General features: G+C 50.1%; 5 protein-coding genes across 5 annotated transcripts; 1 reads left to right on the forward strand and 4 right to left on the reverse strand.

Annotated features, from left to right (window-relative positions):
* Nucleotides 1-487: 487 nt before the first annotated feature.
* On the reverse strand, nucleotides 488-2,794 carry ALT_3892 (SKN1/KRE6 family beta-glucan synthesis-associated protein; the record flags this gene model as incomplete). The annotated part of the gene is made up of 6 exons (XM_033560412.2): nucleotides 488-551; nucleotides 610-1,087; nucleotides 1,168-1,690; nucleotides 1,744-1,845; nucleotides 1,914-2,094; nucleotides 2,160-2,794. The coding sequence occupies 6 exons, from the start codon at nucleotides 2,792-2,794 to the stop codon at nucleotides 488-490; spliced, it is 1,983 nt and encodes a 660-aa protein (XP_033416303.1).
* A 2,572-nt stretch (nucleotides 2,795-5,366) lies between these two features.
* On the reverse strand, nucleotides 5,367-5,971 carry ALT_3893 (uncharacterized protein; the record flags this gene model as incomplete). Its single annotated transcript, XM_033560411.2, has 2 exons — nucleotides 5,367-5,656; nucleotides 5,731-5,971. 2 exons carry the CDS (start codon nucleotides 5,969-5,971, stop codon nucleotides 5,367-5,369), a joined length of 531 nt encoding a protein of 176 aa, XP_033416302.1.
* A 690-nt stretch (nucleotides 5,972-6,661) lies between these two features.
* Nucleotides 6,662-12,154, reverse strand: ALT_3894 (60S ribosomal protein L3; the record flags this gene model as incomplete). The annotated part of the gene is made up of 14 exons (XM_033560409.2): nucleotides 6,662-6,917; nucleotides 6,978-7,651; nucleotides 7,723-7,879; nucleotides 7,948-8,005; nucleotides 8,092-8,123; nucleotides 8,197-8,205; nucleotides 9,082-10,547; nucleotides 10,623-10,867; nucleotides 10,935-11,091; nucleotides 11,148-11,240; nucleotides 11,296-11,475; nucleotides 11,534-11,616; nucleotides 11,686-11,889; nucleotides 11,980-12,154. 14 exons carry the CDS (start codon nucleotides 12,152-12,154, stop codon nucleotides 6,662-6,664), a joined length of 3,789 nt encoding a protein of 1,262 aa, XP_033416300.2.
* An 8,635-nt stretch (nucleotides 12,155-20,789) lies between these two features.
* ALT_3895 (uncharacterized protein) lies at nucleotides 20,790-21,922 on the forward strand (the record flags this gene model as incomplete). Its single annotated transcript, XM_033560408.2, has 3 exons — nucleotides 20,790-21,142; nucleotides 21,198-21,363; nucleotides 21,440-21,922. 3 exons carry the CDS (start codon nucleotides 20,790-20,792, stop codon nucleotides 21,920-21,922), a joined length of 1,002 nt encoding a protein of 333 aa, XP_033416299.2.
* Nucleotides 21,923-22,934: 1,012 nt separating this feature from the next.
* Nucleotides 22,935-26,883, reverse strand: ALT_3896 (mRNA-binding protein RRP12; the record flags this gene model as incomplete). Its single annotated transcript, XM_089599653.1, has 3 exons — nucleotides 22,935-24,773; nucleotides 24,830-26,740; nucleotides 26,821-26,883. 3 exons carry the CDS (start codon nucleotides 26,881-26,883, stop codon nucleotides 22,935-22,937), a joined length of 3,813 nt encoding a protein of 1,270 aa, XP_089455991.1.
* Between the last annotated feature and the right edge of the window lie 676 nt (nucleotides 26,884-27,559).

Genomic DNA, 27,559 nt, shown 5'->3' on the forward strand with positions numbered 1-27,559 from the left:
GCCTCTTATGCTAATATTTCACGAAGTCAAACCCGGGTTTCTATATTTTGATGACTTGACGCATTTATCAAGCCAACTTTTGACTGGTGACGTCCAAAGAACCAAGTCAAAGGTCATCAAGGAGATTGGAAACGAGGATAGCAACGATGAATGCTAATTTCTAGCCAGTATAAGATACAGAATCGAGTATGTAGCCGCACACAGGTACCAAAGCCATGGGGTTTTGCGCGATACAGTAGGAGACATCCAGCATAGCATGGCTTGAGCTCTGCAAGTCCGTCGGGCCTCGTCAGAAAGATTTACACGCCTAACATCAAAATGTAATGCTGATAAAATATTCGTGCGCGGGGCCAACTGAAACAGCACATTCGAAAACGAGGCTTTGTTGGCAAGGTAGCCGGGAAAACATAGACAGGCGAATGGAGTGGGTCTTCTAGCAATCACGGCAAGATGCAAAAAATGATTCCAAGGTAAATTGACGAAAATGTTATGAAGCTCGTGAACACCCGTGTATGAAAGAATTGTTCGGCCATTTGTATCCGGCGTCGGACCTAGGAGAAGTCAGATACACATCGAGAACGCGAGCGTAAAATGAGAGAACAAACGTACCATGTCGTTGTGTTGGCATTGCGGTAGGCTTTCGGATGCTTTGATATGTATTCGGTCGTCTCATAGCCCGGAGGGTCGCAAGTGACACTGATGTTGTGGGGATCCTGGTAGATCCGAATATAATCGAACCTCATGATACCAGGCATGTAGTTTCTGATAGTGTCATTGATGGCTGCGAAGTTGTAGGCCATGCCCAAGTTCATGACGACGGCCATCGGCTCAAGCGGAATCATGCGCTGGCCAATATTACCATTAGGACCAATAGCTCTAGCATCCAAGGTCCAGGTTTTATCCGCCCCGACAAACCAGGTGATCTCTCCTTGAGCGCCGGGGGTATACTCAAAGGCATAGACTTGATACTCGCTGCCGTTGTACCACTTATTGTTCAGATTAGTGAGACCGGACATGGCTTGCTGGTAGGGACCTCCTCTATAACTGTTGATTTGAGTTATTTGACGATCATATACGGCGGTGAATTCTATAGTTTGTGAGCGTGAGATCAAGGTCCCTAGTACGACATAGTGGTCTTCTTTCGTGCTCAGGGCGAGTAAAACTTACCGTAGTCAGGCATGTACCATATGTCAAACGGCGCCATCTGCAAACTCTGAGAGACAGAGCCAATAACTGCATTTGGGTTATTATTCAGAGCAGTCACGCTTGCCTCGACCACATCGATCTCTGGCGCACTTCTAGATTTGCCGGGGCTTGGGTGTTCCTCGCCTGCGCACGTACAGGCAGGCAAGCGCATCCCAGGAAGGTAACTGATGCCATCGGTAGAACTCTGGTTTGGTGTGATGCCCGCATCACACTTATCATGATAGCTGTATGGCCACACCCCTTCTGTTGTCGCAGCGTATCCAGGCCGCGCCAGATTCCCCATCGCCCAGAAACCGGGCCAGAATCCAGACACATCACCGGCACCCGGTAGGGATATGCTTGCTTCCAGGCGACCCCCGGAGAAGCACAGCTTGTTCCAGCTTTGTACCATTCCTGATCGGTATTTCAGCTCATGGTTGGGGAACGAATCGAAACGAATTTCCAGGACCCCATTTCTCGTCGTTACCGCATCTGGGTCGTACCACTGCAGAGATGTCAGCCTTTATTCCAGTTTGCCATACACGTATTATGACTGACCTCCAAGTCCTGCGTCACACCGTACCAGAGATCAACCGCCTGATAAAACGGGTCATCTCCTTCATAGAAAGTCCGACCTTCAGTATTGAATTCGTCCGAAAACTGGATGATAGATGTCAGCTTTCCGTCCAATGAGGCGACAAAAAGCCGAAAAAGGGGCCTCAGCTTACTACAAGCGTCCACTCCTTCCCATCTGCGGCTTTCTTGGTTTTGGCGGAATCCGGCGTGTCCGGATCTATCAAGCCTCTTCGAATGTTCGAGAGCAACGGGCGTTCCCCTACTTCTAGACACAGCGGATCGCTCGGGTTACATTTATGCCCAGATTTGTCTAGCATGCCTTTCACCGCCGTTCTAGGGAGCCATTGTGGTCAGTTGATGCATATGATCGCTATGGACGGGAGAAGACCAGAACATACATCACGGGATAACCAATGAAAAGTGCTAGAAAACCTAAAGTCAGTAGGACTAGGCCCGTCACATTCATGATGCCGCGGCGATTCCACAAGTCGCATTGTCCTTCTTTATCGTTGGGGTCTGGGTTATGCAGATAATCGTCCTTTTCCTCCGGCTCAGGAAAGAGAAGCAAGCCGTCCGTAGGCGTGATATTGTACTTTTCGGCGACTGTCTGCGTGTTCACATCGTTTTCATCGCTTTCTGCTCGGGATGGGGCGCGTGAATCTTCAAATGGGCTGTAAGGATATCCCCTCGTATCATAACTGCCTGCCTCTGAGCTCCAGCTCGTTCGCCTTGACGAGCGTATTGATGGCGCTGGTGACCGGTATGGTTCGTACTCTTCCTTGAAACGATGTGGGCGCGGTGGTAGCAGAAATTCAGACGAGTCTTGCAGATTGGAGGACGCGTATACTGTGTGTAATGTCCCAGCAGACGGCGAAAGAGCCACACCTGGTATCAAAGCTCGCCCAATTTGATGACTCGGGACTCGCGATAAGCGATCTTCTGAATCGGCAATGGGGTCATGTTGGCCAGAGTTAATTCGGATCTGAATGCGAGGGCCATCCTTAGCGCTATGCGTTGAGGAGCTGTCGGACATTCTGACGTAGTCCGAATACTCTCTCTAATGATCTATGAACCTGTGTAGAGGCCGGCGCGAGAGACAGTCGCCGCCGACGCTTTTCCGACAGTTTGCTGCAGTTTGGCTGTATGCTGATCACCAAAGAATGTCTTCTGTCAAACCGTAACAATCCGTGTTCCACCTCTTGCTCCAATCTGCTAGTCACTCTCTCGATCCTTTCGATTGCGTTATCCGAGGACCATTGCCAGAATATCCGTTCTCACAAGGTGTGTGGCTCCAACATTCAGCCTTGCCAAGTTGGTAGGTCGAGCCAACGTTTGGGATCCTAAGATACCTGTCCTGCGCGGAATGAGTGAATGGTGAATCGTGACACCGATGGTGCGCCAGTTGTTGGAAGAAGTGTTGGACAACGGCAATAAAAAGTAATACTCACTGGTTACTTTCTTGAGAAAGTAAGCCAAACAGAAAGTATTGAGAGAGACAAAGAGGGACAAAGTGACTGGAGATTTGAGATAGCACTGAGGGAGTAAACAATGGTGGAAGGCTGATAGAATGTGTCACACCAAGAATTACGAAAAAAAGAGGGAGAATGATCAAAAGCAAGTGTGAGAGAAAGGACGAAACAAGGTATTGCAACTATTCAATAAGCGAAGGTTCTTGGGGGATCAGAAAGGGATAGTAGAGCAGCTTTGCAGTCCCTGTTTGTCTAGTGTCCCTACATAGAATGGTCAAATGCCCTCTTCCTTGTTCTTCCAGCAGGACAATGATCAAGGGATCCATATTCCATGAGGGTGTACCTCAAATACGTTGCATTGATTGGTAGTAATAACAACAGCGCCGAAACAAGCATAGCAACTTTAAGCATCGAGGCAATCCGCCATGGTTACCAAGGGTCACCCTCCCATCAGGAATGCTCTCGTTTAGGAGGGGCAATGGTTAAGAGTACTAGCCAGCCATTGAAGACCCATCATCATTGACTGAGCTGTTTGATAGCCTGCAGAGAGGTTCGAATAGTTGGTGGCTGTATGATGGCTGGGAACATCGGAGGCGAGTGTACGCCGTACAGCTAGTTATCAATCATTGGCATCAATTCGTAGAGTCACGAACTCCATTCTGAGAGCACGGTTGGCTGCAAAGACCATTCAAATGTGAGTTCAAGGGCCCGACAGAATTGAGGCCACAAAGGGTGGTTGCTAGCCAGGGTCGCTCTGGAATGGAGGATGAAGATCAAGAGAATTCCACGGCAGAAGGGGAAGGTATGTGCATAATCAAGGTAACTAATAATGTATGGACACGGGCCTCAGTCATGAATCAGGCACACAGCAGCTAAGCCGTTTGGGGTTAGTGCCTTGATCGTTTTGGCCCCTGTTCAAGCATCAAGGACAAGCAAAATCATTACATATAACCACCAAGAGTCAAGCGCGTTAATATGTGTCGAGATTCTATTTCGAGTCAACCCAGTTCACGCTCTGCTGGTATACTTTCCCGTTGATGGCTTCGCTGAATTACGTTAGGACCCTGCAGCGCGGGATACAAGTCTTCCTATACATATTCCGGTACAGCAACGACAACAACAATGCAGTCAAGGACAATATGTCTCAAGTAAGTCAATGGCAGTTAAGGTCTATCTACTTGCTGGTTTCTTGAATCCAGATGCTGAGATCAATTCCAGCCGATGGACTCCAAATGTCTCAATCAGACATGTAATTACTCACATGACAGCCTAAAACAGGGCCATTCCAGAACACGCGTCTTTTCCTACAATTGTGAACCTTGACCTGCAAGGTAATGATATGCACTAATGTTTCCATTGACGGGCTCACAGTAATAATGTGTCAACTGTCAACTCGTCAGAAATAGCCAGAGAAGGCCAAAGCAATCTGCCAATGCGCTCCAATGGTGTCTTTGCGTAGACAGTCCGTTGTCATATTTACCCTCATTCCTCCAACAAGACATATACATACCCATATTCCGCCATCACAACCGGGTCAAAGCTAGTCAGTGTCCTAGATGTGTGTCCTGGCAGGCTGTCACTCACGAGGTTGTCAGTCGTGATTATGCTGCTCATCGGCCAAGTTGGTGTTAGATACATGCTTAGACCGCAGCATATAGATTTTGCCACGTTACTCTACTTTGGATTGCCGATGCTTAGCTCTATGTATTTTAGCTCTTTCTCGGTATATCAGGTATCAATGGGGACGATAGTAATTGAGAACTTGGATGAAGACCATCCTTCTCCGAGAACTATTAGCCAAGAGCTGATGTCTTACATGAGGCAAGCGAAAGCGCACTGGCTGTAGATGATATACATGCATCAAAATCCGCATAATGATCATAATGCTCTGCAGGTAAGGAACCTTGCATGCAGAACTTGGTCGATTCCTACGATCACGTATCGTATAGCTACTTATTTCGTAGTATGCAAGAAGGAATATATATTGTGCGTCGACTTCCACAATAAATCCCGAAAACACTCGAACTACAGAGGCCAAGCTATCTAGACATATATCACGTTATTCGTCATCTGGCTATATCAATTACAGGATCACAGCTGATCAAACACACGGACCAGAGGGGGAAAAAGTGCAAGCTAAGACTCGATCGCCTTCGCCCTCAATCCCACAATAGTTCCTCCCTCAGCATCTAGTCCCAAAATATAATACTCGACGCGCGATTTGCCAACTTCCACCCGGTAGACCTTAATCTCTACATCTGACTCATCGATGCCAGGCTCACCACCCCCAAAACTCTGCGCGACCGCGGCCCGCACCGCGCGCAGCGCAGCCGAGTACTGGTTCTTAGGATCAAAGGTCGAAGGCGTCAATGTCTCAATGGACGAGGAGAGGTCAGCGTCAGGGGAGATGAGTCGCGAGAATTCGGCTGTGCGGATAAGGCATCGTTAGCAAATGCTTTGTCTTTTCAGGAAATATGACTCTCCGTCGGGATATACCAACCAGAACCGGGCCAAGTTCCCTTATTCGCGCCCTCCCATTTTAATGTTACGGGCTCAAAGGGCTCGTCGGTCTCGGAGATGTAGTATGCATCCACCGATCTGAGTGGAGCGGGGATCTGAACGCCAACGTCGACCGTCTCCGTGCGCACGCCGGACGACTGCTGGGTTTGTGCTGCTCGGCCGTTATTGAGGTCTGCGTTGGCCTTATCCAGGAAGGACATGTAAGCGTCGTCTGAAGACATGGCTCGAGAGATGATGGGACTGCGGCGAGGGTTCGGTGATGGGATGGTGTAGTGGGTGGTTTGGTGGGACGAAACTAGAAGTGTCTGATTCTGCGGAGGAGTTCGGATACGCAAGTGGGAATATGAGCGACGGTGAGAGGCAAGGAAAAAACTTCGAGAGTTTAAGATTAGAGAATGGGTAGAGAGGGCAGCCCGATTTGGTGATGCAGTTGCAGTTGAAGCCCAAACCAGGTTGCGATTAATGACGCAATAGACCCTGCGGCTCAGCTGCCACCGACGCATGGATGCTTCAACAAACGACCAGTGCCTCTTAGAATTGACAAATGGATAAAGAAATGTACGTAAGACAATGAAATATCACATGGCAGGGGCGGACGAAGTGTTGTCTGCAGAAAATGAGACCTAGGAGAGGGTTACAAATTCCAGGAGAGGTTTCGGGAGGCGCAAACTCTTACCCTCAAGCCCTTGGGTCACAACAGTTTATATATAAGTAATTTTGGAGTGTACACTACTTAATTGCCTTGTGGAGACCACTTTCTTTGGAACATCATCAAATTACCTTAAGCTACATGAGGACTTGAAAACAGGCATCACTGATCATTTAGCGGAAGGCGTAGGCTTTGAAGGTATTGTTCGCTTTTTTATTGAAAAAAGTAAGAAGCTGCACTACACCAAACCGACATAAACACCTTAAGCAGAAGTAACAAGGTCCTTCTTGAGGGTACCCATGAATGCACGCTTCTCCTCGGGAGTCTGGAAAGCACCGTGGCCGAACTTGGAGGAGGTATCGATCCACTTGAGCTCAACCTTCTCGGTGGCTCTCCGGCTGGTCTGGGGGTACAGGGTCTTGCGCAGAGTCATAACACGCTTCTTGACACCAGGAACGGAGCCCTTGACCATGACATAGTCGTTCTTGACCTCACCATAGCGGACGAAACCACCCATGCTAAAGTTATTTCATCAGCGATCTTGTTCAATCGAGCAATTCAGTTGACTTAGTACTTACGGAGTAATCTGCTTCTTGGAGATATCGAACTCGGTGGAGGCGTTACCCTCGTCAGAGCCCTTGCCAATGCGGAAGACCTTGTGGTTGCAAGAGGTACGGTGGTGGTAACCCATCTGACCGGCACGGGCAACAGTCCACTGGACGTGGCTAGGATGCCAAGCACCGATACAAGCAACCTTACGCAGACCCTTGTGAGTCTTACGGGGAAGCTTCTTGGTGCCCCAACGGCTGGTGACACCCTGGAAACCGTGACCCTTGGTGACGGCAATGACATCGATCATCTCGTCCTTCTCGAAGATGCTGTCGATCTCAATGGGCTTCTCGAACAGGTTGCGGGCGAAGTCAACCTTGTCGGCAACGGAGCCACCGTTGACCTGGATCTCCATCAAGTGGGCCTTCTTCTGCTTGAGAGGGGTCTTGCGGATCTGGGTGTGGGCGAGGACACGGACGACAGTGCAGTACTTCTTGATGCGCTCAAGCTCACGGGTGACGGAGGCACCGCTCTCCTCAGCGTGCTTCTTGGCGTACTTGGTGAAGGCCTTCTTCTTGCTCTTGTACCAGTTCTTGTAGAAGCGGCGCTTGACCTCGTCGCTCAGGTGCTCAGCCCAGACAGTGGTGAGCGAGCGGAGACCACGGGGAGTCTCGATGTAACCGACAACACCGACAGCAACAAGCTATAGAGAAATAAAGAGTAAGTGACCGCCCAGTTTCGTAACCAACCAAATCCTTGGGTCAATGGACATACAGGAGGAGTCTCGATGATGGTAACAGCCTCAACAATCTCCTTCTTGTGCATCTTGGCACCGGGTCTGTCAAGGTCACGGACGACGGTGGTCATACCGGCCTTGTAACCCATGGAGGCCGTCAGGTGGACAGGCTTCTTGGGGTCATCCTTGGGGAAGCTGTCGCACACTCAGCATACTGTCCTTTTTTTGATCTCGAGATTGAAAATTATAGCGGCTAAACTAACCTCTTGACCTTTCCACGGTGTCTGGCAGCGCGCTTGCGCGGCAGGAAGGCAAGAGAGCCTGTGAGGACGTTGGTCAGTAAATGGCACACACACAGAGCGCAGAAATTTCGACGCCATCGAAGGAGGAAAACGAGGTTGACGAACCGTGCCGAGGCGCTTCGTACTTCCGGTGACTCCTGAAAAAATTATAAAATCAGCGATTTTGTTCTTTGACATCTTAATTGATCTGTATTCGAGCGCAAAACTTACATCTTGACCCTGTTGTCGTTAGTCGTCGAAGTGGTGAGTGAGAGTGTCTATCTCCAAGTTTGCCGAAGGTCGTTATTTTGCACGGTTAACGAATGTGGGCTGACCTAAGCGAAGTCTTGGCGACACATTTCCTCTTGCGGATAAGCGACCCTGTGGTGACTAAGGCACTGCAAAACCGCACATTTCTGCCTGAGGCACATTTTGCCCTGACCTTGTCCTCTTCCTGACACACTCCGTACCTGCTATGCCCAAGGGCAAAACTGGTCATATAATGGCACTTATCTCAGCATGGTACAGCTTACCCAACTTCCTTAGTTATATGACCGAGGAGGGTACTATCGAGAGAAAAAATGTCGTAGCATCGAATTTAACTTGATTCAACTACTTGCAACTGCCTACCATATCGAAATACCCACTTCTTCAAGAATACAAAGCTGCGTCTACAACAAGTCAACGCGTTCAACCCAATACCAGAAACAAAACTTGTGTTCTGAAAAAAGATATTGTCATTTCTGAAAGAAGAGTTCTGAATCATGCACAGGGAAATCGAAGGGTAATGGAGATGAGAGAAGATATCAGGACAAAGGGGGGGCTCAAAAGACGGGTACAAGAGAGGACGTAAACAAGTAATAGTTCCTCGTAACTACGACACCGATGGCTTTCATAGAGTACAGACTTGAATGCGTAAGTAACAGCTAGCGTGAATGCCACCGGAAAGGAGAACCATAAAGAAGAAAGGAAAGGGGAATTTTGAAGGGTAAACGAAGGTACGAAAGAATGTTCATGATAGACATCTTCGGAGACATGTTCGCTCGTACAGCGCCACCTTGCAATCATCAGATGAGCTACGCGGACAAGAGAGGATCATGTGCTTAGGCTGCAGACTCCTGTTTCGACTGGGAAGTCTGGGCGCCACTGCTCAGCACCCCGTTGCTGCTGCTGCTGCCGGCAGCAGGACTGCCCTTAGCGGCAGTGCTGGTTCTCTTCTCGTCATCTCCATCATCATCGTAGTTCTCATCGACGTCCATCTTACGCGCAGCAGGCTCGTGGGCTGGAACTTGCTCACTGCGAGCCGGTTCTTCCTTCACCTGCACCTGGGCTGATGGAGCACCTGCCTGAGGCCCGTTGGAAGCCGGAGCAGGGCCCTCGTTCATGGGAGGGAGGCTTGAACCGGTCGCGTGTTGAGGCATGTGCTGAATGGATGGGAGGGTTGGAGGATGGTGAGCAGCCTCTGATGGGTGGTAGCTCTCGTTCACGCGGCGCTGGTCCTCGCGTCGCGCCTCCGAGGAACCACGACGCTGCATCTCGCCAGGCGACGGCATGCGGTTCGGAGGGGTCACGCGGCGAGCGACCTGATCATCCAAGCGGACACGGGTTTCCTCATTGGCAACCTTCTTTGAAGGGCCCGACTCCCCTTCCCATTCCCGACCCCGCTTCATTGCCGAGGTTGGGCGATCTTCACGTTCTCGTGCAGCGGCTTCGGCAGCAGTGATCGCAGAAGCTGGAGCAGGGGCACCACCTGCGATACCAGTGCTGCTAGCCCCCTGAATTGGCACGCTCGGGCCATGATGATACTGCTGATGAGGGTAGGTAGAACCGGGTGATGATGGTCTCTCCTCGCGAATGGGCCGGATCTCTGTCGGCGGGGTGAATGGGCGAGGGTATGGTGGCAGAGGTCCAGCAGAAGCAGGGGCACCGTTAGGCCCAGTTGGTCCTGTGGGGGGTGCAGCAGAAGCAGGAGCGGGTGGCAAGGGTCCGCGAGTAGCGGAGCCGAAAGGAGTGTTACCGGCGGGAGCTCGATCATGTGGCGGCGGTGGTGGGTTGGGCAGTTGGGGCAATGCGTGTGCAGGTGCAAATGCACCAGGGCCCGCAACTGTGGTCTTTGGAGAACGAGCTGCTGGAGCACGCACACCATCAGGGAATGCCCTACCCGGCTCTTGTCGTGGGCTTGGTTGCTGAAGAGCAACTGGTCCCCGAACTTGGTCGCGGTGATCGAAACCGTTGGCTGGCTGGGGCTGCGCCTGATTCTGAGATTGCACTTCGTTGATGCCGCGATTCCAGTCGGCGATCTGCCTTGGAGGAGCGGGAGGCTGGGGAGGCGGGCCTCCAGTTGGAGCTGGCGCTCCCCACTGTGGAGCTGGAGGAGCGCCCACACCAGGAGCCTGGTAAGCCTGTGGATGAACGTCCTGAGGTTGAGGAGCGGGCGCAGGAGCGCTGTTCTGGCTGGAGCCTGAGAGCTGGCTTTGCAGCAGTTGCAAACGAGCCTTGATGTGAACATTCGTAGGATCAAGATCGGCGGCGCGACCATAAGCGTCAAGAGCATCCGCAATCTGGTTGTTGCAGGACTCATACTACAAGAGTGGTGGTCAGCGACATCAGTCTCTAGCGCGTTTTCTCTCAAACAAACTCCCCGCAACTTGACTTACCAGTGTTCCCAGATCGTACCACACCTCCGAAATGTAAGGATTCAGGCGGATTGCACGAGAGTAAGCGTCCAATGCATCGCGATACTGGTTGATCTGATAGTACAAAACACCAATAGAACACCAGAAAGTCGGATTGCGTCCATCACGGTAGACAGCCTGTTGATATGCTTCGTACGCCTTGGGATACTTGGCTTGCGACATGTAGCAACGACCAAGAAGGTACCAGCTTTGTGCGTCGCTGTTGTCTAGAAAAAAAAAGGGCAAGGCTTGTTAGCGCTTGCTCAGGGTTGAGGACATGAGCTGACAACTTACCTGCGCTAACAGATTTTTCAAGGTATTCAATGGCCTTTTCTTGACTAGCATAGCTGTTGCTTTGCTGATGGTAGAGCCAACCGAGTTGTTGAAGTACTTTTGCATGGTTAGGATCACGGTCTAGGACCCTCCTATAGGCCGCCTGAGCGGACTCAAACTGTGATGTTGTCAGCCTATATATGAGCAGCCAAATGAGAATACAAGACCACTTACGTCCTTCTGTTGCTCATGGACGTGGCCAATCTGGAACCAGATATCTTCCTCTGTAAGAGGACGAGGGGGGTCGCTGACAATGTATTTGAAGCACTGAAATTGCGGTAAGCAAAAAGAGTACATATAGAGAAGAGACCGATGAACGTACCTCTAAGCTCTGGTTGAACTTTTGTTGTTGTTTGTATATGATGCCGAGCCTGAAGTAGATTTCATTGGCCTTCTCAAAGTCGGGAGCCATCCGCATGACTTGAGAAAAAGCCTCCTCGGCATGGTCAAGAGAGCCATAGCGATCATATAAAATACCAATTCCGTACCAGAGTTTGGGTTCCTGTCGGAGCACTGCGGTTAGCCTTGTAAAGCGAAAGATTGTAGGAGGAAACACGAACCTTGGGGTCACGCAGATGATATAACGCCTGCTGGTAAGAAGTATAAGCTTCTTGCAGATTATCCATCATTAGATGGCAATGACCTGCAAGATTTGTCAGTCACCGCGATGAGACAGCAAACAAACCAAGATCTCGGGGGTGCTCCTAATTACCTAAGCTACCCCAGGTTTCTCCACTCGTCGGGTCTAATTTGAGGATGTTTTGAAGGTACTCGATCGCCTTCGGAAATTGTTCCTTGGTCCGGAGGATGCACGATATGGCGTTCATAGCAGGGATTGACCATTGGTTGTGGCGAAGCGCTTGCTCATAAGCGTTCATGGCACCATCAAGATCGCCCATCAATTCAGTAAGACTACCTATAATTGCGCAAAGACGGCAAGTCAGCAAAACAGAGTTCGGAACAGAGGCGGAACACCTTCTAACGGCGACGATGACGAGTTACGTACCAATTTGAAGCCAGACCTGTTCATTAAGCGCTGCGATCTTCTGGGCAGTAGTCAGAGGAGGACCCTTCTGGCCTTGAGACTGCAGCGGCATATGTCCATTGACTTGCGGGTGGGCTGCAAGATGGCCATGGTGAGGAGCTACGCCCCCAGTAGGCGACGGCTGAGTGTGAGCCATTCTGCTGGTGAAGAGACTATTCGAAATCGCAACACAAAAGGCTAAGACACTTCTGTGAGTTTGTATCCCATCAACCTTGCGACACGATGATGCAATCGATGTTCGTGTTACTGGAACGTTGCACAGCTGGCGATTTCGGTGCGATTGCGATGATCTGCGAAGTAAATGTGTTCTCTATCAGATGACTTGAAAAACTATCTCGCCAACAGGCGCGAAGAACCCCGATTTGAGGGATCTGGAGGAAGGAAATGACAGTTTCTCGGTTGAACGACGCGACCGATTGAAGGAACAAGTCCCGTCACTTTCCTTAAAGCGAAAATGGAGATTTGGCAGAAAACTCCAATGGTAAAGAGCTGCCGTACTAGGGCGCTACCAGCCGCAACAACGAGGAGAGTTGAGATGCGGCTGAGCGGCGCCAATGAGACGAGAACAGCAACGGCGAAACGGAGAGCACAGGAAGAAAGGGAGAATTGAGGTGCGGAACCAAACAGGATGAAGTAGATAAGAAGGGAATAGAGTCAGTGAGTGGGGAAAGGGATGATGCGCAGAGGAAAAAAGGCCAAAAACAAGCAAGAGGCGGGAGAAATAAGCAGAAGGGAGAAGAGAAGAAGAGAGAGAAGAGAGAGGAGGAAAGAGGGAAAGGCCGAGGGGCTGGTGGTAAGAGGGTGAATTCTGCCAAGTCGCGCTAGTGGTTGTGTAGCTCTCGAGCAGTAGGAAGCAAAGAAAGCACAGAAAAGATGAGATGGCGGTCGTCCGGCGCCAAGCCGAAGACAGCAGCTTGACGTCCAGGAACGGTCTAGCCCGGTGGAGACAATCTGGAGTCGTGTCTGCGGGTATTTACAGTTAATATTTTCCGTGCGCCGGAAGTTGGGACGCTTGTGGTGAAAACGGCGCAGTCGTCCCAGTGCCTGTTTTCCACCCAAATTTTCCAGTACATGATTAATCAACAAAATAGGATAAATAGTAGTAAAGAATATGTGTTACTGATAAATATTTTTCTATAGTTCCTGACGATATCTTAGAGTAACTTAAGTTCTTGACTGATGGCGTCACCCTTCTTAAGCTTTATTAAGGATTAGGCCTACAGCGTCCGGATGCTCAAAACGGAGCTGATTCTTTTTGGTTTTGTTACAAAGGTATCCCTAAATAAATCTGGTTATTCTTGAACTTATGACTCTCATTCTCTGTAGAATGGAATTAGAGGCCAAATGCTACTACTGCCTTTCTGCTGTGTGCATGTCCGACTGTCCGTCAGACAGAGTTGACAGATAGGAGGCTTGGTAGCTAGTACCGGGTTGGCAAGCGGGGCTCAGCCAGTAACACAACTAATAATAGGGTAAGCTACTCCGTACCATCCCTGTACTAAGAAATAGCAGGCTAGTAGCAACTTAGCAAGTTACATAGTGACTGACCCTGAGCACGATTCTGAAATCTGAAACAGTCGATTGAGAGGGGAATCCATCTCAAAGACCTAGACCGTCTTGAGCGCTGCAAAAGCATGAGCAGAGTGAAAAACGTAATCATCAAGTAGAAATTACATCTTTAACCGCCAACTACACCGAAGTAAGAAAGCAAAATTTTTAGAGTAGGTCATAAGTATTAATTTATGAATTTGTGGATATTTATTAGACCTTGGAGTGGTACAGGTCCCAGGGTCAGACCTCGAAGGCATGTCACTGATTTGGCGACTGCAAGCGCCAGAATCAGCGACGCACTGCCGTGATGTGGAAGGTCTAGCACGAACCCCCGGTTGTGACTCGCCGGGGGGGCTGCTGGTGGACCATGGGAGAGGGATCCACTATCTCTTCCCCGTGCCATGAAATTAGTTGTTGTACTAATTTAATTGAGTTTGCCACTTTTTACCTTTTTTCTTTTTTCCTCATTGATTTAAAATTAAAAAATTCTTAGTGCGTCATTATTACGGAGCCGCCCATGCTCTTTGGTTGGGGGCGGTGGGACCCGAACCCCGTGAATAACTGGCGAATGGTCATAAGCTCAATAGCCTAAGCTCCCGGGCAGCCCTAGTCAGGCATGCGGCGTATCTACAGAGTAGTAATAAATACTCCACTCCCTGTCCACCTGCACAATGTTGCAGAGTAGGCTTGCACCCGCCCCATCGCCCCCTCCATCAATAAAAAAATACTAACTGTAACAACAATTTGAAAAGGAAAAGGGAAAGGAAAAGAAAAAATCCTTCCCACCTTATGACTATGAGGCTAGGGGATTGGTATGCAGACTAAATACATTTATGTATTTGACAAGTTGCAGAGATCTCTGTACTACAACAGCCAAGGATGGTCCATACCTAGTGGCTAGTACCTTACCCATAGTCTACTGACCCGAGTCACAACTCACAACCCGAGTCAGGTCTCCCACAAACCTACACCGGTCAGCCCATATTTCAGGTCAAATAACAATCATAATTAATTATTATCCAGTTTGGCCGTCCTATCTTTATTTTCTACAAGAAGCACTCATAAGGCAACAAGAGTGCAATTTTTGCCATCTGTGACGCTGATCTGCGTGCAAACTTTCATCGGTAGCTGCAGGTATGAAGGGAAAGGGGTAGAGTCGGGTAGTATTTGGGTCGAGTGTCCTATTTCGTATTTCCATCTCACCAAAATTATTCGAGGAAAGCAGTTCCTGAAGCCCATTAGTTCATTATTATACTTTCCAGGCCATCCGAGGACGGTGTTTCTCCAAACCCCCATTCCCCTTTTGCCGCTCCCGTGATTCATTGTCACCAAGCTTGCTGCAGCTCCACAGCAACCGCTTGCCTGGAAGAACCGTCAGCACCAGCCACTAAGCAGCCGACAGGGCCACAGCGCCCCAGTGCCCCAGCCACATGCCTGATGCAGTGCTGCACTTGCCGCAGATGTGCTTTCCTAGATCACTTCCGTCCACACATTCCAGATTGTGGAGCCATTCCCGGCCGAAATTCTGATCAATCGCCGGCTTCTCTTCGAGCTTTCCTAGGCCTCTGTTTCTTGATGCAGGATACATCACTTGGCTCGGCCACCAATCTCCGATCGTTATTTACTCATTCTGGGCTTTGCCCTCCCCTCTCCAAAGTACGTACACTTTTTACCCCTCAGGGGTGTTTATGGTTAGTCAATAGTGATTAAAAAGTGCCAGCTCTCCCACAATCAAAATACAGTACTCGCAGAGCAACAAGTAGACCGCTCTTTTTCTTTTTTGAAGTCAGTTTGAAGTTGATAAGTCATTCTTGATATTCCAATAGAGACTCCCTCCTTTTCGACAATTGAAAGACAGCCTTGGCCCGAACAAAGTACGGAATGTTCCAGGTTGTTTTCAATAATTCTGCGCACAAAATGGGGCGGCTGCCCTTGCTGGCGGAGAATTACCCAAAAGCAATATAGCCATAATACGAGCAAGGGATCGAGGAACAACCACGATGATCACTGCGGGCACTCCCCATGCCCCATAACTCCATAATTCATCCCTGAGACTGGCATGACGACATTTTATTGTGGTAGATCCAGGCTTTGAGGTGTCATCACAGAAGTACCATACACTGCGCTCCAAAGTCAAGATCCATGAGGATATGGGGCATCTAAGTAGGTCATGGTGGGCAGGGATTTTATGCCTATGGTCTCGCTCTACTTTTTGCATAACATTTTCGGTACGGAGTACTTGATCGGCATATGTCTGATCTGAAACATGGCGTCCAGATCAAGGCGTCAACATAAACAATGTGTGCAAGATAGACTGGCATGTGGATACTTGCACATAGTTATGTTATGATACCCCTGGAGTGACAGTCCAAGCATCTCCATTCTACTTTAATCTGTAGAAGGCAAGGCTCTATCCTAGCTTCTCCATGGCTTACCTAGGTAGGACACCAAAGAGCAATAATACAGATGAGGCAGATCTGCAATATAATGACGCCCGTTTGCGTCGATCGCCTTATGTACTACATTGTAACATACCTTGGCCACTACCTTAACACAAGGAGTAAGTAGCGGCAAGATAATAAGGTTTGAAAGAAATCAATTAACGAATAATGCCGATCAAGGTAAAGCCAACAATTGAGGGGGAGAAGAGGAGGAAAAAGACAAAGACAAAGACAGATCGAGCTGTCAATATGATTCCTGTCCAGTTCTACAGCCTACAGGTTACACAACAGGATGCAGTGTGCAGATTGACTCGCTAGGTCTTTTTTTCCTTTTTCCCACTTTCTAGATGATACTTTTTCGGCATGCAGACAGCACAGAATCAGGAAATCTAAGGCTAATAACCTCCTCGTTGATTGGATAGCCGCCAGCCTGTTGGACGGAAGGAATCTGGCCTAGAGAGCGCCATCAATGTGCCACAGCGCCATAGTCTAGAGTCACCTAGACCGGCATTCCCTCGACTAGTATTTTGCTTATCAACTCTGGAGTAACCAAGCATACAGGTGATACCTCTAGGGTCTGACTAGAAGTAACTAGGTAGTTCCTTCGTAATACTAATCTGGGTTCCTGGACTCGATCTGTATACCGCACGGGCCAAGCGTACTTTTTACCGCTTGAGCCTTGCCGGACCACCTTGCATGGCGGCATCGGATTCAGATAGTGGTCAAGACATCTGACATCTTGCATGATGGCACTTACTTTAAGCGTATTTAGTCATTGTTCGCACCCCTTTGTACCCCATATGTCATGAGACGCAGGCGTATATAATCCTGTGGTGTCGGATTTAATTTCTTTCGCCTAGTAGATTCTGACACTCATGTAGGTACGGCTTGACTAATCCATTATATAGTTAACTTTCTTGTCTATACAGTTACACTAGTCGTCTAAACACTAGCAACCTTTCCCTCATTCACTGCTTTAACTATACTTCTTCGATCTCGTGAGAGGTATCTGAAATGTATTCAGAATGGCGCCAATAAAAACGAAGGCAATCGAGAAAAAAGGCAGTCTTGACTCAAGCTGAGCGACTAATGGACGAATTCAGTTCTATGTGACCAGTGCAGAGACAAAAGAACTTTGAGGAGCGACGCCCCTTATAACAAACAATGCCTTAGATGCCCTGAGAAGAGTGATCCGATAGATCAGACGATCGCCCAGAAGTCAGCAGCACTGACATTACCCCCACTCCCAAGCGTGCATTAAATGGACGAGCATCTAGCATTTGTTTGGGGTGACCTGCTGAGGCAATGTTCAGTATGAATTCCGCTTCCGCCAGAGGCATCTACCATACTAAGCCAGTTCCTCAGTAACCAGTGTGGTGGACTGGAGAATTGGCCAGCTCACAGCGTACCGTAGGCCTTTGTAGGTATTGTCTCAGGGGACAAGGGCCACCATCACTCTTCTCGAGAACGGGGGCGAGGTTATCGACAAAGACACGCCTGAAGCTGATGCAGTATGGCCCTGGAACGAGGTCAGACTGAATCATCTCACTCTATGTTGCGGATGGTCTTCCTCTTACATACGTCACAACGACGGCTGCCATCACAGCTCATCAATCTATAGTTAAAAAGGGGCTAGAAGCCACATGGGCTTTTCGTTACTCATGCTGAGTTGAATGTGGGAGGACATGCACCATCAAACCCATCATACTGGCTGGCCCCATAAACACTCAATGCAGGGTTTGCTAGACAGGAACTAGCAACTCATTCCCTTCCGTCTGGTGGCTGCTGAAGCCTTCGTGGTGGTGGTTAATGTGCCTTCTGCTGTCCTATGAGATGCTAATGCTTGCATCACGGAGTTGGATTTATATACCCCGACGTCCCATAGCTTTTGCGATGCTCATGGTCGATTAGACAAGCAAGCAATTAATGATCAAAATAATTAGTGGAGGAGTTGTTGTGCTTTGGCTAAGGTTTGAGTTGGTTGCTGTCATCCGTAGCCAGGATGTCTTGACATTCCTTAGAGCAGTGACCTCTCGGCCTGCGATTCTGCGTTTGATCAATCAGCGAAAGGTGAAGTAGAAGGCAGCAATGTAGGACTTAATGACCCAATGCTTTAGGCCTAATGTTGGCATATTTATGAACTTTCTTGAACTTGGTTGAGAGGGGATACTACCTCGAATAGGAGATTTCAGATTAGTCGCTCAAGATACATCCTTTAGCTCTGGATGTAATGAATCCGTATTACGACTACACATAGCAGAGTAAAACTGATCATTCCCGTCAAGAGTTGTCGTTGAGGGTTGAAGTGGCTAGCGCAGGAACTTCTTTGCTGGCTGAAGTATGGTCGTTGCGCTCCTTGACCACAACAATTCCGAGTGGGTTCTGTGAACGTTGTCTATTTACAGACAGGATCATATGCCTTGGGTATAAACGCTGATTTCATACAGGTGTATGCATTGCTAATACATCAACAATTTCAATGAAGAATTGCCGACATCACAGAGCATCAAGAGTCCACTTGAATATTGAGAGATTTACACCCGCGAAAAAGGAAGCTCCAAGCAACATAGCATATTTAAAGAACTATATATATGAAGATAGAGACTGACCATCTTTTCACACAGAGCTGACTGGATACAAACCTGGCAAGCCGGGAACGTATCTCCGGATATCCAGGCGGCAGATTCCGACGTGCCTAGGCGACTTACAGCTCAGTCCGGCTTTTTATCGCCAAAAACCACGCAAAACAGCCACCTGCAGGGGTCTTATTAGCCTGAATGGCTCGCATTTGCTCTCGAGCAAGGAGAGCTGATACACCGAACAGATAGGCACCATCACGATTGTCCCAGTGTCGGATTGATTGGAGAAGCCAAGAATGGTTCGGCCGCCGTGAAAGGTACCGACCCAACACTCGCAGAGTGCCCAGACAAGAGGAGGAAAGGGTTTCAAATGATTATGCACATCTATGCCAGCTCAGGCGAGCTCAGGTCACTCTTTGCCGGCGGTGAATCGCCATGCCATGCGGATGAAACACTGTCAATTGCGAGGTCGCTCTGGGAGCGATATCCCGCGAAGTGGCCGACGGGATGTTTCATGCAGCGATATGTTCCAAAAGATCCCGAGAGAATGCAACTCAGGTCCAGGCTTCAGCGTTCAGACAAGCTGTGCGGAGAAAACAGCTCTGTTTAGATGAAGAAGATCATATGCTGGCAACCTCGGCGATGCATCCGTATGATCGACAAGATCAACCTCCAATAGTACGCTTACCTAGTGATATTCAGCCAACTAAAGTATGTTGCACCAGCTTCTGCTTCGGCGACACAGTGGCTGGATACGTATTTCACAACAATCTCTCGGCAGGGCTGGGTGACTGGCTCGGCGCAAAGTTCCAGGTCGAGACCCTCTTTCCGAGGTCGGGTTTAATCTCTGTGTAATGTGTCCTCTTAATGACGAAACTCAGGATCACAGAAGATATGTCGAGTTATTGAATGGGTTACCTAATTCCTATAAGATCCAACGGAGTGCAGTAGTCAGTATCAATTAACTGAAGCAGTTTCTATCGTGGTCGACCTAGACACCTAACTACTTCTAAGTTCTGCCAAATGCAGGAAATCCTGACCGGCTATGCGGCGTACGCGTGATACCATACAAGATCGGGCCATTCTGCTGCCAAGCCAGCGATGGCACCTCCGAACGCGGATCATGGCCCTCTTCTCACGGGCTTCTAGCCAACCATATCCTCTTGGGTACCACAAAAAGCCCCCGCAGTGCCTTGGCAGCTTGGCGTGTCCTATGGTCGTCGTAAGCCTGATACCGTACCAAACCGTTAGCGCCTTCGGAGGTGTCGGTGTCTCAACAATTTCGCATCTTCCCCCGCCCAAAAGGGAAACTCCCCTAAAGAAAGTTGCTCTGGCTTCTGCCGTGCGGGCCTTCGGCTCTTGTTTCGTACGCACCACACGAAACAGATCTCTTTCTCAATTTAGAAATGACAAATCTCGGTCCTCGCACAGAGATCATTGGGGTGAAGAATCATCAGTAGTGAAGAACTCGTCTGCTGATGAGAGCCTTACAAGGCGATATGAGACGGAAACGGTTGACTTCCCTCATCCACCGTGACGGGAGTCTCTTTCCATCATCCCCCTCCCCTTTCGCTCTCAGGTTTCCTTGGCTCTTGTCTCTCCCACGCACCCACGCTGGATGACTCCTCAAGTCTCCTGGTCAAATAATAATGTGACTGTCCTTTGACGTCGTCCATGCCAAGGGTCTCGGCATCTGGGCGTCTTGGCGCAAAAAAGGCAGGCTCACGCAGTGATTCTCTCCGCTGCAGAGCGCCCTTTTTTCCCCCTCCTAGGGTCCCCAAGACAGCCTTCATTTCTTCCTGATTCTTGGGTTTCCGCTCATGTAACTTCGCTTGTGTCTCTATGGCGCTCTTATAAGGCTCTTCTCCTATCCTCCGCTCCTCCCATTGTCCCTCCCCATTTACATTCCTCCCTTGCTACTGGTGTCCCCTCACTTCCCCCCTTTCGTCACCATCTTTCCCTCCTTCCTGCCTTAGATATATGTTATCAGTGCTTCGTCCGTGTCTTTGAGAGCTCTGGATCCCTTGCATTTGACACCATGCGGTGAACTTGTCTAGGTTACTTTGTGTGCACTCCTGTACAACTTTGGTGCACCTTCCGCCGCATACTTGAGTGGAAATATCTCTCGTTGGCCCTTGTTTGGCCTTCTCCACCAAAAATTCTCATATATACTTTCCTTGCCTTCCATTCTTCGCCCGCCATGCGGCAGCCGGAGATGTCTCATTCTCCTGCTTACTATCAGGATAATGATCAGCTTGTGACGGCATATCTCCAAGATGTGCAGACCCCTGCCACACTTGCAGCTGCGGTACATCTCCCTACCAACTCGTCGTCCTCTCGGCAATCTCTCACCCAGAAGAGTGTTGCCGATGTAGCCCCTTCGGATCTACGTTCCATGCACGACTTTGGCTCGTACGCTACTCCCGATACGACCAATACATCAAACGATCACCATCGGCACAGCCAGGGATTGCGGAAGCTCGAAAACTACAATCAGGTGCCAGTTGGATTTGTTTATCCGGTCTCTGAGCAACTAGTGGTGACTCCGGTGACGTTCGTTGGCCCTCGACTGTTGAGGAAAGGTTCATACTGACTCGCGCATCCATAGAAACGGAGCTGTGCGCAAAGACGAGCGCATTCGTGGCAGTTGGACCGACCATTCATCATACATGTCCGGCGATCATCATCCTCACAGCGCTCCCCGCGTCCACAAAAGAGCCATACCTGAAGACGACTCTCTCGTGGATGAGAGTCAGGATGCGCTATCGATGCTGGTAAGCCCCCATCCCAAACCGTCCAACGCTTCCGCGAAGACGTACGATCACGCTGACCTGTCCTACCATTGTATAGTTTCGACTCTCCTTTCCTGTCCCGATCTTCTCCCTCTGCACATCCTTATATACCATCTTCGGTCTGATCTTCGTCGTCCTCGTGTCTCCACTTCGTCTCTGCTCCTTCGTTCCCTATCTTTGCTCGACGTCGTTTCGTGCGCAGCTCTGTGATCTTCTAGTGCCTCAGTTGCACATCCACGAGCGATTAGTCCGCCTGCGAAGGTCCACCGAATCAATATATAATGATACCGAACACTCATCTCGTGCTGAGGCAATGGAGTGTTATTCTGTGGGGGGATTATTAATGGTCCTTCTGCTGTCCTCGTTGCTGTCGATCGCATTCCTCCTTCTCGCCTGGACTGCTGCCTTCTTTTGGGTATTTGCCATGATCCTTGGCAATCCCGACGGCACCGAGCGCAAGGATGATGGCCGTGCCGCGGTCCTTGGCGTCTGCCGATGGTGGCACTTGTGGCTGGGCAAAGCCAGAAAGGCGCCTCGCTGACCTGTCGAGTTCATATTCCTCGTAATTCCCTCATAATGATTTCTGAGCGCGGGCTTTTGGATGTCCGACCGATATTCTTCATCCACGCGTCTCGCTGTTTGGCATGATACCAATGTTTGGGATATGTGAAATGACCTGGGCTGCCACTTGGCAGCCGTTTCTCCTTTCCTGCGTTTCCCCTCTTCATGATATTCGCTCTCCTCCACTACTTATACAGAAGATTGGAGGACTGATTGTACCAGGGCGTCGGGAGTTTCGTGCTCTTTTCTGTATGGAGGAGCACCCTTGATCATCATGTTGACATCTGTCAGAAAACACCATGGCATCAGGGAATTGTTACTCTATTGTACTTGTATTTTTTCTCTCTTTTTTTTTTTTTTTTTTTTTTTTTGGCTATTGCGCGCAGAATGATACCCGGGCTGGTCTCATGTTTCTCAGTCTTCCCCATCATATTCTATCAATCCACGAAATATATCTTAGATTTCTTATTTTACTTACCGTTTTTGGTGACCTATCAATTCCTTTGGCCACGTTCTTATGGACATAAATCACTGGCCGATCCTGTAGAGACTTAGCACCGCTTGAGTCAGATCTCCAGGACTCGAATTTCGACTTTTGGTGAAAGGTAGGGTCAAGAATACTTTTTGGATTGTTCTTTCAGCTTAGGATGGGTACGTCAATCTATCTGAAATGAACAGGTGGTATTGCATATGAGGCACAGGCATAGAAAAGGGTATAGAAGATACCAGTCGGACCGAAAACAGGACATCAGATAAAAGAAAAATCGAATGAGATGAAACGGATAATGCAGAGGTCGTACGCCCTGAAAGAGAAAAGAAAAAGAGAATTGCCATATTTTGTCTGTATGCAGGATGCAGTAATACCATATGTTCATGTTTCAAGACCCAGATCCCAGTGTTTTATGTGGTCATTGCCCGTACTCCGTACATCAGCATTGAAAAATACTGCCAGTTGCCTCGCACGAAGCAGGCAGCCCGCTTCATCGTCACATTCACCGTCTCTTCCCAACACGGATGCCGCCGCGTCCGCTCTGTCTTCCTCCCCTGGGAGGATTTCTCCGTTTCTGGATCCGGCCGTTGCCACTGGGGCCATGTGTCTTGGGCACTCCGAGTCCGCGACGGGTCGACTGCGGACCTTTGCCATGGTTGGATGAGGAGGCGGGGGCTTCGTCGTCGTTGTCGTCGAGGTCCATGCCGTCTCCACCGCTGTTCTTCTTCTTCTGGGCCTGAGACATCTTGAGACGGCCCTTTTGGCCGCGGCGGATGGCGTCTGGTCCGCTGACGGCGGCCAGGTAGGCGTTGATGCCGCTCTCGCCTGGGGCGCCGTCGCCGCCAGGCGCACCGGACATGTCGACGTCGTCGTTCTCTGCATCGCCAATGAGGAGGCGGCCGTCCGGGCCGAACTTGGCGGCATGCTTTTTCCGGGAGCCGGGCCCGGTATTGAGGAAGCGGACGCTGGGCTTGGTCGTAGAGATGCTGGCCAGCGCGTCGGGAGCCAGCAGATCCAGCGGGTTGTCCTCCGGGGACATCTCACGGATGTACTGCTCGTTCTGCTTGCCCTTCTTGCCCTTGCGGCCGCGAACGTGGGTGTTACCTTGCTCGTCGACCTCGATCTCGCTGGCGTCGTCGTCGGAATCGGAGAAATCTGAGTCGTAGACGGCCTTGTCGAAGGCGTTGCTGTAGGCGGCCTTGCCGGCGTTGTCGGCCGCCTCCTCCTCCTCCTCCTCGTCTTCGTCACCGGCACCTTCGCCTTCCTTCTTCTTGCGCTTGCGGCGCTCGCGCTGCTTCCGGATATTGACCACCAATTTGCGGTCGGCCTCGCCGACCAGTCCTTCAATAAGAGGAGCACCAAACCGGCGGATCAAGCGATCCAAAATACCCTTGACTTTACTGCGGAGACGACCCTTATGCTCCTTGTTCCAAACCATGAGGTTGGGGACTAGAGTATTCAGGCGGGGACGCAGAACGTCGTCGGGGAGGACGACAACAGCAACCTTGACGAAGCCGAGGACGGACCGAACGATTTCCCGGTTGTTGCTTGTAAGGAACAACTCCACTGTCTGGACCAGGTCAGTGCGCACCGAGGGCTCGAGTTGAGTATGAAAGTCAAAGAAAAGCCGAGATAAGGCTGTGACGGAGGCAGCGACCATGTGCGGCGAGCTACCAGCCAACCCAGCGGAGACCATAGTGAAAAACTCCTCGATTGTTGCCGGGGCATCGGGGGCGTCGTTGGGCATATGAGGCACCAGAGAGTTGCGAATCTTAGTTCCTGGGGGGTTTCGGTCGGAATCAATGGTCCGCTTAGCAAGGTGGATGAGAAGGTCAAAGGAGGCTGTCCGGGCTTTCTCGTTACTCTCTTTGCAACCCAGAACAACCTCTGAGAGAATGGAAGGAATAAAGTGTAGATCAGAGGTTGGGAGGTAGGTAATCAGCTCGTAGATGGCTAGGCTTCGATCCCGACGGGCAGAAGCTGGCGTCTTGTCTGCCGTCGCGAGCATGAGAGCCTGCAGCTCTGCACTGCGCTCAAGAAGAGCAGTGCGGCCAGTCTCCGTGGTGGCCAACCGGGGAATTAGTTTGTATGCTTTCTTGATCAGCTGCTGATCGGTCGTTTGACCATTCAAAATAGCTGCAGCAAGTGCGAACAGGCTTGCAAAGCTTGAGCGGGGCAGGTAGATCGACATGGCAATGACCAAGTCGATCAGGGTGTGAGATGTAGGAGGCATCTTGTCGCCAGAGCCGGTCTGCTGATTGCCCTGCTTGGCTGCTTCCTGCTCTGATGCCACAGAGGACTCGAGCATAGAGGTAACGCGTGCAAATGTTTCATTGAGCTCCTGTTATTCGTGTGAGTTGATGGCATTCGTCAGATTGGATATAGAAGCTGACTGACCTTTTCGGGGGTAATACTCAAATAAGCATTGATACACTGCAGAATGTAGCCTCTGTAATGCGGGAGCGTCTGGCTGTAGACGTTGAACAGCACAGCGAGTAAATTGCTAGCAAAACCAGCCAAGTGTGCGATGTTTTTCTGCGCAGCGGCCTTTGTGATCCTCCGCTGGAGAATCAGATCGTCCTCTTCCGACTCAATGGACAAAATAGCTTGATTCGACTCGACTAGGGTCTGCAAGGCATTGCATATGTCAACACGCAGCTCGGTTTGTTTATAAAGAACGTTGGACAAGAGCTCTGCAAAACTTTGATCGAACGCCTCGACCAAATCTAGAGGAAGCTCGCAGTAGCCAGGAAGGATGGCCCAGGTCTGCTGCACCAGCGTCTCGAAAATCTTCTTCTCAACGGTCTTCTCCGCTGACCCATAGTCGACGACCTTCTGGTACAATGCTTCGCTCAGAGGAACAAACTCAGAGCGGAAGTGAGCGAGATTGGTGTTGGTAACGCTGTCTCTAAGAATCGGAAGAAACCACACGCGACCGGGCTGGCCATTCTTCTGATGAATTATGTTCAAAGGCAGGATTTCCAGTACCGCGGCAGGGCCCATAGCTTCGACAGCACTGCCGAGGACCTCGTCAGCCTGCTTCTTCCCATGGAACGACTCATTACTGCGCAGATCTCCAATTATCTTGACAATATCGTCAAGGAACGGGCTAGACCGCCATTTGAAGCTGTCGAACATTGCAGAGCAGACCTTGAACACCTCAGCCCATGCTGCTTGGTACTTAACGGAAAGTAGGTCTTTTGCAGCTTTGGCAAGCTTCTCGAGGGTCTTTTCATCGTAGACTGAAGGTTCGAGTATGACATTCTTGGGGATGCAGTTGGCCAAAAAAGAGATCAGGCATTCCGAGGCGGAAACGCGGATGTTCATCGAAGGCGAGGCAAGGTAGCCCGAAATCATGTTAAACAGAGCCGGCAGTTTTTCAAAAGTATCCTCTGGGTTGATCTGCGCAGACACATCATATCCACGGGACAATACCGCAATCCAGGGAGGGAGCAGCTGCGAATCGTTCTGAGCGGGCTTCAGCTCGGAGATAGCGTCTAGCAGACGGGGCAGCTTCGAAGACGAAAACTCATCCGCCATGCTGGAGAAGATGACTTCAAAGACTTCAAAAGCACCCATTGTGATGAACTCGTTGCTGGACCGAGACGCATTCATCAGCAACTCACAAAGCGGCTCGATCTTCTTGCTCGGCCAGCCTCCCGATGCGGTCGCGATCGTCTTCACCAGCTGGAGGGAGTGGATTACCAGGGGATCGTGGTTCTCCCGGCTATTCGCATCATGACGGCCCCGTTTATGCTTGGCCGCAGCGGCGATGCTATCACCCAGTGTCCGCAATCCGGTTTCTGCGCACATGTCCGCCGCGGGGTGGTCGAGCGAAGGGCTTGGTGGAGGGTTCTTGAGGACCTTAATGAGAGCTTCCTGCGCCCTCTTCCGGACCTTGGGTCGGTGGTCCACCGCCAGACTTAACAGTCCTGCAATCGCTCGGCGCGGGCCAATTTGTGTGTGCGGAAGGTTCCATGAGGCAGCATCCTGGGCGATGAGCAGCGATTCGAGGCAGCCAATCGATGGTCTCAGCAGTGGAGCATCGACTTCCGGCAGAGAGAGGGCGGGAGCAAGGCTGGTGAGAATCTGAGAGAATTTCGAGCGGAGGATAGGCGCAGGGACGTATTCGGTTGTGATATCGAGCAGGTAGACGACGGAGGTTGCTAAATCTTTGTTGACAATACCCTGAGTAGCTGACACGGACTGCGCCAACAACGCAAGAAGCGCTGCGAAATAAGCTGTCGCGGAAAAGTCTGCCTTTTGGTCGCGAAGTGTATCTTCCACCGCAGAGAGCACCACAGCCGTCTATTAATATGACAAGGTTCGTCCGTTAGCAAGCTATGGGAGGGGACGTCGGTGAAGGGAAAGCTTGTGAGGGGACATACATGGTGCTGATTCTGCAGCTTCGGAGACTTGATCTTCTCGAGCTTCTCCGCCAGGGTCGCCATGATGAAAGGACCGACCAACGGGCAGTTGAGAAGTCGTTCAGAAAGGCGCGATATTTGTCGTCTTGAGGGTAGAGACTTGCAAAAGAAAAAAGAGGTAGTGGTGGATGCGGAGATTTTTTTTACTACGATTTTAGTGGTCCGAACAAAATTTTGGGTACTGCGATTCTTGGCGGGCCTATCGATAACATCAAGAACACTCGGTAAAGAGTAGAGAGGTATATCACTCGTAATATCTGCTATGATTTGTTTAAAGATGTAGACGTAACAAGGATCCAAACATGAGATGACTCGAAAGCGTTCTCTCATGTCTCGCTATCATGGTATCTCAAAACAGAACCCAATCATGCCGATGAACTCCACGTCTTCCGGCTCACAATGTCTGCGTATAAGTATAGAGCAAAAAGTCGTATCAGGACACACAGATAATCAGACATCGCTTTTGCCTCGGGATCATTGGAGATATGCATCTCACATCCCTTATCCCATGTATTGGCTGCAACGGCTGTCTTTTAACTTGAAGACCTCCCAGCTCCATTTCGTAAGGGTCTAACCCTCCCCATGTTTCTGTCCTTTCATTCCCTTCCGGTGCTGTCGTCGTGTGGCGAGAAAGTCAAGAAGAGATGCCTTGCCCCCGTAATGTTGTTGAAGGGCATGCCTTGTGATCTCGGCCGTCGAT

Source organism: Aspergillus lentulus (assembly GCF_001445615.1).
Source record: "Aspergillus lentulus DNA, contig: Alt08, strain: IFM 54703, whole genome shotgun sequence".
Classification (NCBI taxonomy): Eukaryota; Fungi; Ascomycota; class Eurotiomycetes; order Eurotiales; family Aspergillaceae; genus Aspergillus; species Aspergillus lentulus.